Raw genomic sequence first — 13164 nt, 5'->3', positions numbered from 1 at the left:
TTTTTCCATTTAAGAATAATGGAGGCCACTGTGTTCTTGGGGACCTACAATGCTGTAGAAATGTTTTGGTACCCTTCCCCAGATCTGTGTCTCAACACAATCCTGTCTTTCTGAGCTCTACAGACAATTCCTTCAACCTCATAGCTTGGTTTTGCTCTGACGTGCACTGTCAACTGTGGCAATCAAATCATGTCCAATCAATTGAATTTACCACAGGTGGACACCAATCAAGTTGTAGAAACATCTCAAGGATTATCAATGGAAACAGGATGCACCTGAGCTCAATTTAGAGTCTCATAGCAAATACTTACAGTATGTAAATAACGTATTTCTGAATGTCTAAAAACCCATTTTCATTTTGTTCTGTTGTGATGTCATCAAATCAAAATCAAATCAAATTGTATTTGTCACATACACATGGTTAGCAGATGTTAATGCGAGTGTAGCGAAATGCTTGTGCTTCTAGTTCCGACAATGCAGTGATAACCAACAAGTAATCTAACTAACAATTCCAAAACTACTGTCTTATACACAGTGTAAGGGGATAAGGAACATGTACATAAGGATATATGAATGAGTGATGGTACAGAGCAGCATACAGTAGATGGTATCGAGTACAGTATATACATATGAGACGAGTGTGTAGACAAAGTAAACAAAGTGGCATAGTTAAAGTGGCTAGTGATACATGTATTACATAAGGATGCAGTCGATGATGTAGAGTACAGTATATACATATGCATATGAGATGAATAATGTAGGGTAAGTAACATTATATAAGGTAGCATTGTTTAAAGTGGCTAGTGATATATATATATTATGGAGTATTGTGATGTCATTGTGATGTCATTATGGGGTATTGTGATGTCATTGTAGAGTAGTGTGATGTCATTGTAGGGTATTGTGATGTCATTGTGGGGTATTGTGATGTCATTGTGGGGTATTGTGATGTCATTGTGGGGTATTGTGATGTCATTATGGGGTATTGTTATGTCATTGTAGAGTAGTGTGATGTCATTGTAGGGTATTGTGATGTCATTGTGGGGTATTGTGATGTCATTACGGGGTATTGTTATGTCATTGTAGAGTAGTGTGATGTCATTGTAGGGTATTGTGATGTCATTGTGGGGTATTGTGATGTCATTGTGGGGTATTGTGTGTAGATTGATGAGGAAAAAACATCTAATCCATTTTAGAATAAGGCTGTAACGTAACAAAATGAGGAAAAAGTCAAGGGGTCTGAACAACTTCCCGAATGCCCTGCATGTGATAAAGTGAATCTGAGGACCGTAATTGACCCTAACCTGCAAAATATAGAAAGTTGTGCAGTTCTTGAACAATTACGTTTTTCATTCAACATTTATTTTCAACTCTCCATTTTGCAACTTTTCTCGTCTTGAATTAAACTGACATTCACTTTCTGCACAAAAGCATCTGGTACAGTTAAAGATGAAGACTCAGCGCTGCCAGATGAAAAGAATGAAAGAAAACCTCGATTTGGCCTCTAGTTATATGATACTCTTTATTCACCAGCCCCTAAACGTCACCCACACACTATTTAATGCCCCTAAACCCTTCACCCTCACACTATTTAATGCCCCTAAACCCTTCACCCACACACTATTTAATGCCCCTAAACCCACCCCCACCCCCTTCACCCTCACACTATTTAATGCCCCTAAACCCTCACCCTCACACTATTTAGTGCCCCTAAACCCTTCACCCACACACTATTTAATGCCCCTAAACCCTCCACCCACACACTATTTAATGCCCCTAAACCCACCCCCCTTCACCCTCACACTATTTAATGCCCCTAAACCCCTCACCCTCACACTATTTAATGTCCCTAAACCCTTCACCCACACACTATTTAATGCCCCTAACCCCCTAAACCACACACTATTTAATACCCCTAAACCCTTCACCCACACACTAGTTAATGCCCCTAACCCCCCTAACCCACACACTATTTAATGCCCCTAAACCCTTCACCCACACACTATTTAATGCCCCCTAAACCCTTCACCCACACACTATTTAATGCCCCTAAACTCTTCACCCACACACTATTTAATGCCCCTAAACCAAACCCCCCTTCACCCATACACTATTTAATGCCCCTAAACCCACCCCCTTCACCCACACACTATTTAATGCCCCTAAACCCACTCCCCTCACACTATTTAATGCCCCTAAACCCACCCCCTTCACCCACACACTATTTAATGCCCCTAAACCCTTCACCCTCACACTATTTAATGCCCCTAAACCCTTCACCCATACACTATTTAATGCCCCTAAACCCTTCACCCACACACTATTTAATGCCCCTAAACCCACCCCCCTTCACCCACACACTATTTAATGCCCCTAAACCCACCCCCCTTCACCCACACACTATTTAATGCCCCTAAACCCACTCCCCTTCACCCACACACTATTTAATGCCCCTAAACCCACCCCCTTCACCCACACACTATTTAATGCCCCTAACCCCCCTAACCCACACACTATTTAATGCCCCTAAACCCTTCACCCACACACTATTTAATGCCCCTAAACCCTTCACCCACACACTATTTATTGCCCCTAAACCCACCCCCTTCACCCACACACTATTTAATGCCCCTAAACCCACCCCCTTCACCCACACACTATTTAATGCCCCTATACCCACCCCCTCACACTATTTAATGCCCCTAAACCCACCCCCACACACTATTTAATGCCCCTAAACCCTCCACCCCTCACACTATTTAATGCCCCTAAACCCACCCCCTTCACCCACACACTATTTAATGCCCCTAAACCCACCCCCTCACACTATTTAATGCCCCTAAACCCACCCCCTTCACCCACACACTATTTAATGCCCCTAAACCCACTCCCTTCACCCTCACACTATTTAATGCCCCTAAACCCACCCCCCTTCACCCACACACTATTTAATGCCCCTAAACCCACCCCCTTCACCCTCACACTATTTAATGCCCCTAAACCCACCCCCTTCACCCACACACCATTTAATGCCCCTAAACCCACACCCCTTCACCCACACACCATTTAATGCCCCTAAACCCACACCCCTTCACCCACACACTATTTAATGCCCCTAAACCCCTCCCCCCTTCACCCACACACTATTTAATGCCCCTAAACCCCTCCCCCCTTCACCAACACACTATTTACTGCCCCTAAACCCGTCCGCACCACGGATATAACCACAGGGACTGCGGGTTATGAGTTAACCAGCGCATCAGACACACACAGTCACTCTGATCTAACAGACACACAGTCACTCTGATCTAACATCTAACAGACACACAGTCACTCTGATCTAACAGACACACAGTCACTCTGATCTAACAGACACACAGTCACTCTGTTCTAACAGACACACAGTCACTCTGATCTAACAGACACACAGTCACTCTGATCTAACAGACACACAGTCACTCTGATCTAACAGACACACAGTCACTCTGATCTAACAGACACACAGTCACTGGATCTAACAGACACACAGTCACTCTGATCTAACAGACACACAGTCACTCTGATCTAACAGACACACAGTCACTCTGATCTATCAGACACACAGTCACTCTGATCTATCAGACACACAGTCACTCTGATCTAACAGACACACAGTCACTCTGATCTAACAGACACATCCAGGGTCACCATAGTCTGATAGGACAGAGATGAAAATATGTAATGTGTCAGTCACTGGTCTAACAGACACACAGTCACTGGTCTAACAGACACACAGTCGCTGGTCTAACAGACACCTGTACCTGTATTGTCAGTGTACCGGGTCTGGGCTGGTTCTGATCTAACAGATACCTGTACCTGTGTTGTCAGCGTGCCGGGTCTGGGCTGGTTCTGGAGACTTCTTGGGCTGCACTTCCTCCATCTCATGATCACTTCCAGTCTCATCCAGGGTCACCATAGTCTGATAGGACAGAGATGAAAATATGTAATGTGTCGGTCTAATACAATGTAGAAGAGGTCATATGTCTTGTGGTGATTCATATGTTGATGATGTAAATAATATTTGCTGGTCTGTGGTGTGTAATGAGGAGCAACCAGACGCTGCTGGTCTGTGGTGTGTAATGAGGAGCAACCAGACGCTGCTGGTCTGTGGTGTGTAATGAGGAGCAACCAGACGCTGCTGGTCTGTGGTGTGTAATGAGGAGCAACCAGACGCTGCTGGTCTGTGGTGTGTAATGAGGAGCAACCAGACGCTGCTGGTCTGTGGTGTGTAATGAGGAGCAACCAGACGCTGCTGGTCTGTGGTGTGTAATGAGGAGCAACCAGACGCTGCTGGTCTGTGGTGTGTAATGAGGAGCAACCAGACGCTGCTGGTCTGTGGTGTGTAATGAGGAGCAACCAGACGCTGCTGGTCCGTGGTGTGTAATGAGGAGCAACCAGACGCTGCTGGTCCGTGGTGTGTAATGAGGAGCAACCAGACACTGCTGGTCTGTGGTGAGTAATGAGGAACAACCAGACGCTGCTGGTCTGTGGTGTGTAATGAGGAGCAACCAGACGCTGCTGGTCTGTGGTGTGTAATGAGGAGCAACCAGACGCTGCTGGTCTGTGGTGTGTAATGAGGAGCAACCAGACGCTGCTGGTCTGTGGTGTGTAATGAGGAGCAACCAGACGCTGCTGGTCTGTGGTGTGTAATGAGGAGCAACCAGACGCTGCTGGTCTGTGGTGTGTAATGAGGAGCAACCAGACGCTGCTGGTCTGTGGTGTGTAATGAGGAGCAACCAGACGCTGCCCTGGACACATTAATGAAACTACTTTTCCCAGTTACTAATAAACACCCATTAAGAACATGACTGTAAAAACAGTTATCCTTGTGAACTGATGAGGAATTAAAAAGTGTTTGGTTGAGAGGAATGAGGCAAAGAGATGGCAAATAAGTCTGGCTGCACAACCGATTGGCAAACGAACTGCAAGTTGACAAATCATGAGACTAAACTGAATGAAAACAAGAAGAAACTACACTATGAAACAAAGATAAATGACAAAGAATGAAAGTTAAAAAAAAACTTTGGGAAAATAAGCAAATTCTGCTCCTTCATTCAATGAATCAAATGGCTCATTCAATTCAAAACCGACTTGCCAACTACTTTAATGATTTTTCATTTGATTAGCACATTTAGGGAAGACATGCCAGCAACAAACGCTGACACTACACATCCAAGACTATCTGACCAAATTATGAAAGACAAAAATTGTCATTTTTGAATTCTGTAAAGTGAGTGTGGAAGAGGTGAAAAAAATGATTGTTGTCTATCAACCACTGTGATTATTATTATCTGACCCTGCAGGTCATCTATGAACGTTCGAACATCTTGGTCATGTTCTGTTATAATCTCCACCTGGTTCCGCTCTAGCAAAGCCAGAAGAGCCTGGTTCCTCTCTAGGGCTTCACCCCTTTCTATTTTCCCCCTCAGCCTGGTTCCTCTCTAGGTTTCTTCCTAGGTTCCTGCCTTTCTAGGGAGTTTTTCCCCCTCAGAGCCTGGTTCCGCTCTAGGTTTCTTCCTAGGTTCCTGCCTTTCTAGGGAGTTTTTCCCCCTCAGAGCCTGGTTCCTCTCTAGGTTTCTTCCTAGGTTCCTGCCTTTCTAGGGAGTTTTCCCCCTCAGAGCCTGGTTCCGCTCTAGATTTCTTCCTAGGTTCAGGCCTTTCTAGGGAGTTTTTCCTAGCCACAGTGCTTCTACACCGGCATTGCTTGTTGTTTGGGGTTTTAGTCTGGGTTTCTGTACAGCACTTTGTGACATCGGCTGATGCAAAAATGGCTTTATAAATACATTTGATTGATTGACATCAACAATGACAAGCCACCAGGGTCTGACGACCTGGATGGCAAATTACTGAGGATAATAGCAGACGATATTGCCACTCCCATTTTTCACATCTTCTATTTAAACCTACTAGAGAGAGTGTGCCCTCAGGCCTGGAGTGAAGCTAAAGCCACTCCGCTACCCAAGGATAATAGTAAAGCCCACTTTACTGGCTCAAATAGCCGACCAATCAGCCTGTTACCAACCCATAGTAAAATTCTGAAAAACATTGTGTTTGACCAGATACAATGTTATTTACAGTAAACACATTGACAACAGACTTTCAGAATGCTGATAGGGAAGGACACTCAACAAGCACAGCACTTACACAGATGACTGATGTCATGTTCTTTAATGGAAGCTTCTCCAACATAATACAGGTAGAATCCGGGTATTCCCCAGGGCAGCTGTTTAGGACCCTTACTTTAAAAAATTTTTTAACTAATGGCATGCCACTGGCTTTGAGTAAAGCCAGAGTGTCTATGTATGTGGATGACTCAACATTATACACATCAGCTACTACAGCAACTGAAATGACTGCCACACTTAACAAAGAGCTGCAGTTAGTTTCAGAACGGGTGGTAAGGAATAAGTTAGTCCTAAATATTTCCACAACTAAAAGCAATGTATTTGGAACAAATCACTAGACCCTAAAACCTCAACTAAATCTTGTAATAAATAATGTGCAAATTGAGCAAGTTGAGATGACTAAACTGCTTGGAGTAATCCTGCATTGGAAACTGTCATGGTCAAAACATATTGATACAACAGTAGCTAAGATGGGGAGAAGTCTGTCCATGATAAAGCGATGCTCTGCCTTCTAAACAACACTATCAACAAGGCAGGTCCTACAGCCCCTAGTTTCTACCTTCTTAACAACACTATCACCAAGGCAGGTCCTACAGGCCCTAGTTTCTACCTTCTTAACAACACTATCAACAAGGCAGGTCCTACAGGCCCTAGTTTCTACCTTCTTAACAACACTATCAACAAGGCAGGTCCTACGGGCCCTAGTTTCTACCTTCTTAACAGCACTATCAACAAGGCAGGTCCTACAGGCCCTAGTTTTGTCACACCTTGACAGTTCACTAGGTGCAGAAAGAGGGACTTAAGAAAATTGCAATTGGTCCTAGCAGGCCCTTTTTGTCACAGAGAGCTAATACTACTGTTCAGGTTAATCTCTCCTGGTCAAAGGTGCTTCATCAAGTTGTATTTGAGGATATTGACTTAAAAAAGAGCTGTCTGTTTAATTGGCCTCACAAGAACACCAGAGGTCTCTTCACAGTCCCCAAGTCCAGAACAGACAATGGCCCTTGGATGAACACAGAGAGCTAATAACTTATTCCACAGTATGCATAGAGCCATGACTAATCTCTCCACAGCTCAAAGTGGAGGAGATATTGACTTCATCACTAGTTGTATTTGTTCCACAGTACCACATGAGCATGTTGGAAAACAGTACAGAGCTGTCTGTTTTCCACAGTACTACATAGAGCCAGACACCCATGGAACTCTATTCCCAGTACTACAAGACACGCCACCAGAGGAACTCTATTCACAGTCCCCAAGTCCATGGAACTCTATTCCACAGTACAATGGAGCCATGACTACATAGAACTCTATTCACAGTACCACATAGAGCCGTGACTACATGGAACTCTATTCCACAGTACCACATAGAGCCATGACTACATGGAACTCTATTCCACAGTACTACATAGAGTCATGACTACATGGAACTCTATTCCACAGTACCACATAGAGCCATGACTACATGGAACTCTATTCCACAGTACTACATAGAGCCATGACTACATGGAACTCTATTCCACAGTACTACATAGAGCCATGACTACAGGGAACTCTATTCCACATCAGGTAACTGATGCAAACAGTAGAATCAGACTTTAAAAAATAAACATAAATACACACCTTATTGAACAGGGGGGACTGTGAAGCAATACAGACATGCATACACACACGATAACATGGATTATGTGTTGTAGATACGTGGTAGTGGAGTACGGGCCTGAGGTCACACATTGTGTTGTGAATTCTGTAATGAAGGTATTGTAATGGTTTTACAATTATACAACTTGCTGGACCGCAGGAAGGCAGCAGCTAATTGGGATCCATAATAAATACACATGCACATGTGTGAGAGAGAGTGAGTGTGTGAGAGAGAGTGAGTGTGTGAGAGAGAGTGAGTGTGTGAGAGAGGGTGAGTGTGTGAGAGAGGGTGAGTGTGTGAGAGAGGGTGAGTGTGTGAGAGAGGGTGAGTGTGTGAGAGAGGGTGAGTGTGTGAGAGAGGGTGAGTGTGTGAGAGAGGGTGAGTGTGTGAGAGAGGGTGAGTGTGTGAGAGGGTGAGTGTGTGAGAGAGGGTGAGTGTGTGAGAGAGGGTGAGTGTGTGAGAGAGGGTGAGTGTGTGAGAGGGTGAGTGTGTGAGAGGGTGAGTGTGAGAGTGAGTGTGTGAGAGAGAGAGTGAGTGTGTGAGAGAGAGTGAGTGTGTGAGAGAAATCAAGATACAAGCAGACAAAAAGAAAGCAGTAGATGTTTCCTGACCTCTGTGTTGAAGGAGTCTCCTGATTCGTCCTCCTGCCTGAATGGGTGTTGCTCCGGGCTAGGACCCTCCCCTCCTTCCTCGCCAACGATCTCATCCAGAGTGACCAATTCTTGAAGGTCTGCCTCATTCATTCCGCTCTCCTGATCCCTCGCACCCTCCTCTCCTCTCTCATCCCCATCTCCTCCAATCTCATCCCCATCTCCTCCAATCTCATCCAGAGTCACCAACCATTCCGTGTCCACACTGAACCTCCCCCTCTTCCATTCCTGCTCCTTCTCTCTGCTCCTCACCCGCTTTGTACTCCTCTCCTTCTCCCATTCTCTGTTTCGCCGTTTCTCCTTCGCCAGTTTCTGTTTCTTCATCAGCTCTTCCTCTTCGGCAGCGTCGTCAGGGTAACTCTCCTCTTCCTCACTCACCTCATCCAAGGGGACACGGTTCGTCTTTTTGTGGGTGCCTCCCTCACCCATCTCTGACTCCACTGGTGGGGTCTGCATCTTCTTGCCAACCTTCTTTTGAATATTACCCTTTTTGTAATTCGCTTTCTGGGGTTTTGAGGTACCCTTAGATTCAGTAGAATGGATTTCCAGAGCTTCTGTCACCTGATCATCTACAGAGTCCAGGATGTGGAACCCTTCCATCTCTCTGGGTAGAGAATCTCTTCGGTCTACAGTGTCCAGAATGTGGAAAGCAGATTCTTCTTCGTCTTGGCGTTCCTCTGGAGTAGTTCGGAGCTCCTGGGAAGCCGTAGATTCAGAGGCTGCAGCCACCACGGTGTCATTCACGGTTTTGTTGGGTATCTGTAAACCCACATTTTCTTTCGGCACTTTGTCAACGAGTGATTGGGGCACTTGGTGACCCGACACCGTCTCAAGCCCTTGTAGTTCTAGGGTTGTATGAAGGTCTTGCTCCTTGGCTGTGGAAGACGGATCAGTCAAGCCAAGCTCCAGTGTGCAGCCTTCATTCTGAGCCTTGCTACCCAGAATCAAGTCACCTTTTTGAGCCTGGGCCTTCTCCTCGCGCCCGTCTACCTCTGGAGGTTTTTCAGCTGTAGTCTCCATATCAATCTCTGACCCAGCACTTTCTACTTCCTTGTTCGCCGGCAATGCCGTGCCCAACACTGACACCTTGTGGTCGCACGACGGTAACACACCCTCCATGTCACTTCCCTTTGTGACCACTACTTCCTCTACCAACTGAGCAGCGGCTGCCCCCCCCATTGGCTGAGACAGAAGCTCCACGGCAAGAGGCTGCGCTTCCATCCCGACTGTGGGGTCACCGTCAGTGACAGTTTCTCGGGTTTCTGCGGCTTCCGTCGCGACAACAGCAGCTGCGGCTGACGACCTGGTCTTGCGTCCGGAGGTGGCAGGTGGTTGAGGTTTTGCCGCCTGCGTTTTTTTGGCTGTTGCGGCTTGTCGTGGAGTCTTCTGTCCAGGGGGGGTAGAGGTAGAAGAGGATAGGGTGGGAGTGCTTTTGGACAGGGGTCTCCCTTTCTCCTGGCTTGACTTCATAGCAGAAATTGGGGTATCAGGGGTAGCCCTCTTGCGTTTGGATGATCGTTCCAACCTTCCATAGGTGCCATCTTGGGTATTGGGCGATGAAGATGATGGCTCTGGTAGGTTGGGTGATGAAGATGATGATTCTGGTGGGTTGGCGTTGTCCGCCTCATCCCCTTCCACCTCGTCCACGGTGACGAACTCATCCATGTTGAACTGGTCCAGGTCGATTGGGTTGGCGTCACTAGGATTGAGGTCGGAAGTGAACTCATCCACCACGTAGCCAAAACCCTGTGGTATGAGAGGAGGATGAATCCATGGAATTAAATCAATCAAACCCTTTTCCAGAAGTTCAACAGAAGTGCTGTACTTTGAATCAGATGAATGTAAGAGAACAATGTCTGAATGAAAACCAAATCACTCCTAGAAGACTGGCTAGTTCTACTACGGTGGCCCTGTGGGACAAACAGAAACATGAAATCACTCCTAGAAGACTGGCTAGTTCTACTACGGTGGCCCTGTGGGACAAACAGAAACATGAAATCTCAGAAACAGAAAGAAATCATGTTAACATCTCATTTAGACTTTTAACAACGTCTGAACTGAAGGATAAAACCTATAAAAAAACATCCATCATTCCTGCTTTCCCTGGCTCCTGTCCTGTCTGCTCCTCCTCCTACCTCCTTTCTTACCTTACTCATCTCCTCCTCCTCTTACTTTGTCTCTGTTCCTGGCTCCTGTCCTGTCTGCTCCTCCTCCTACCTCCTTTCTTACCTTACTCATCTCCTCCTCCTCTTTCCTCCCCTTCTTCTTGGCGGGACTGCCGTCCTGTCTGTTGCTCCTGCAGGAGCCAGAAGAAGAGCTAGAGGAGTCGCCGTGTCTCGACGTCGGAGGACCCTGCTCCTCCTCGGAGGCCGCCCGGCTGCTTCTATGCCTGGAAGAGTCTATGTTTCCTGGGGGAGAATGGTCCCTGCGCCTGCCTCTTCCTCCATAGACTTGGGTCTTCCCCTGGTTCTTCTTTGGTTGTCGAGAGCCTGAAGGTGGTTTCTTTGCACCTTCCGTCTGTGTTGTGGTCTTCTTCGCTGGTGTGGTTGGAGGCTTGTCCTTCTCTCCCTGGTCCTGTCTTTGTTCCTCGGCTTGTCTCCCCAGGCGGTGTTGGTGCACTGCTGCCTCCAGGGCCTTCAGGATCTCCTGAGTTACCGGACTGAAGTCTAACAGTTTGTCTTCACCTTTTACAGACACTGGGCGAGCTGATGTTACCGGTGTTTGTACAGAACCAGCAACGCTAGCAGCGCGAACGGTAGCGGTTGCTATGGTTTCTCCATTCTCGCCATCCGGTTTTGCAGCGGTTTGGCTTTGGTCGTCGTTGGTCGTCATCAGGTCTTTGGGGTCCATGACGACTGGACTGGGTTCCGTTGCGGTCCCGTCGGAGTCTATCGCTATGGTGTCACTGGACTGGACGGCGCCTCCGTCATCTCCCGGGTGTTGGGTAACCACGGGCTGTGTGGCAGGAACAGATTTACCTGGTGTTGTACCTTTAGCGACAGGCTTCTTGCCTTGGACCGTCTTCTTCTTGGCTCTGGTGCTGAAATGACTGACATTAGACATAAATGACAGACATTAGACATAAATGACAGTAAGTGACGTTGACATGCAAATCCAAGTGCAACATAATGGCCGAGAGTTGTTCCCTGAACAGGAAAAACTGAGCCCTAATTGGACTTCACGGGTCGTGCTGTGTGTGAGAGAGGAGGGGAGGAGAGGCAGGGGTCGCTGTGAGAGAGGGAGGTAGAGGGAGGAGACGCTCTAGCAGGGGTGTGTGTGAGAGAGGAGGTAGAGGGAGGAGACGCTCTAGCAGGGGTCGTGCCGTGTGTGAGAGAGGAGGTAGAGGGAGGAGACGCTCTAGCAGGGGTCGTGCCGTGTGTGAGAGAGGAGGTAGAGGGGAGGAGACGCTCTAGCAGGGGTCGTCTAGCAGGTGTGTGAGAGAGGAGGTAGAGGGAGGAGACGCTCTAGCAGGGGTCGTGCTGTGTGTGAGAGAGGAGGTAGAGGGAGGAGACGCTCTAGCAGGGGTCGTGCTGTGTGTGAGAGAGGAGGTAGAGGGAGGAGACGCTCTAGCAGGGGTCGTGCTGTGTGTGAGAGAGGAGGTAGAGGGAGGAGACGCTCTAGCAGGGGTCGTGCTGTGTGTGAGAGAGGAGGTAGAGGGAGGAGACGCTCTAGCAGGGGTCGTGCTGTGTGTGTGTGAGAGAGAGCTCTAGCAGGGTAGAGGGAGGAGACGCTCTAGCAGGGGTCGTGCTGTGTGTGAGAGAGGAGGTAGAGGGAGGAGACGCTCTAGCAGGGGTCGTGCTGTGTGTGAGAGAGGAGGTAGAGGGAGGGAGACGCTCTAGCAGGGGTCGTGCTGTGTGTGAGAGAGGAGGTAGAGGGAGGAGACGCTCTAGCAGGGGTCGTGCTGTGTGTGAGAGAGGAGGTAGAGGGAGGGGTCGTGCTGTGTGTGAGACGCTCTAGCAGGGGTCGTGCTGTGTGTGAGAGAGGAGGTAGAGGGAGGAGACGCTCTAGCAGGGGTCGTGCTGTGTGTGAGAGAGGAGGTAGAGAGAGGAGACGCTCTAGCAGGGGTCGTGCTGTGTGTGAGAGAGGAGGTAGAGGGAGGAGACGCTCTAGCAGGGGTCGTGCTGTGTGTGAGAGAGGAGGTAGAGAGAGGAGACGCTCTAGCAGGGGTCGTGCTGTGTGTGAGAGAGGAGGTAGAGAGAGGAGACGCTCTAGCAGGGGTCGTGCTGTGTGTGAGAGAGGTGGTAGAGGGAGGAGACGCTCTAGCAGGGGTCGTGCTGTGTGTGAGAGAGGAGGTAGAGGGAGGAGATGCTCTGTGTGAGAGAGGGGGTAGAGGGAGGAGACGCTCTAGCAGGGGTCGTGCTGTGTGTGAGAGAGGAGGGGTAGAGGGAGGAGAGGAGCTCTAGCAGGGGTCGTGCTGTGTGTGAGGAGGAGGTAGAGAGAGGAGACGCTCTAGCAGGGGTCGTGCTGTGTGTGAGAGAGGAGGTAGAGAGAGGAGACGCTCTAGCAGGGGTCGTGCTGTGTGTGAGAGAGGAGGTAGAGGGAGGAGACGCTCTAGCAGGGGTCGTGCTGTGTGTGAGAGAGGAGGTAGAGGGAGGAGACGCTCTAGCAGGGGTCGTGCTGTGTGTGAGAGAGAGAGGAGGTAGAGGGAGGAGACGCTCTAGCAGGGGTCGTGCTGTGTGTGAGAGAGGAGGTAGAGGGAGGAGACGCT

At 48.2% G+C, this 13164-nt stretch overlaps 1 protein-coding gene across 2 annotated transcripts in view; it reads right to left on the bottom strand.

Moving 5' to 3' along the window:
• Window positions 1–13164, bottom strand: part of LOC124013923 (zinc finger protein 638-like) — a 96967-nt gene that overhangs the window by 4166 nt on the left and 79637 nt on the right. For both annotated transcript variants that reach the window (XM_046328493.1, XM_046328492.1), the window contains exons 16-18: window positions 10686–11505; window positions 8418–10202; window positions 3856–3958 (exon numbers count right to left, since the gene is read on the bottom strand). In XM_046328493.1, coding sequence (XP_046184449.1) covers window positions 3856–3958; window positions 8418–10202; window positions 10686–11505 — 2708 coding nt within the window. The remainder of the gene's footprint in view (window positions 1–3855; window positions 3959–8417; window positions 10203–10685; window positions 11506–13164) is intronic.

This window comes from Oncorhynchus gorbuscha, linkage group LG25, assembly GCF_021184085.1.
Source record: "Oncorhynchus gorbuscha isolate QuinsamMale2020 ecotype Even-year linkage group LG25, OgorEven_v1.0, whole genome shotgun sequence".
Lineage (NCBI taxonomy): Eukaryota > Metazoa > Chordata > Actinopteri > Salmoniformes > Salmonidae > Oncorhynchus > Oncorhynchus gorbuscha.
This window is presented reverse-complemented; position numbering and strand designations above follow the sequence as displayed.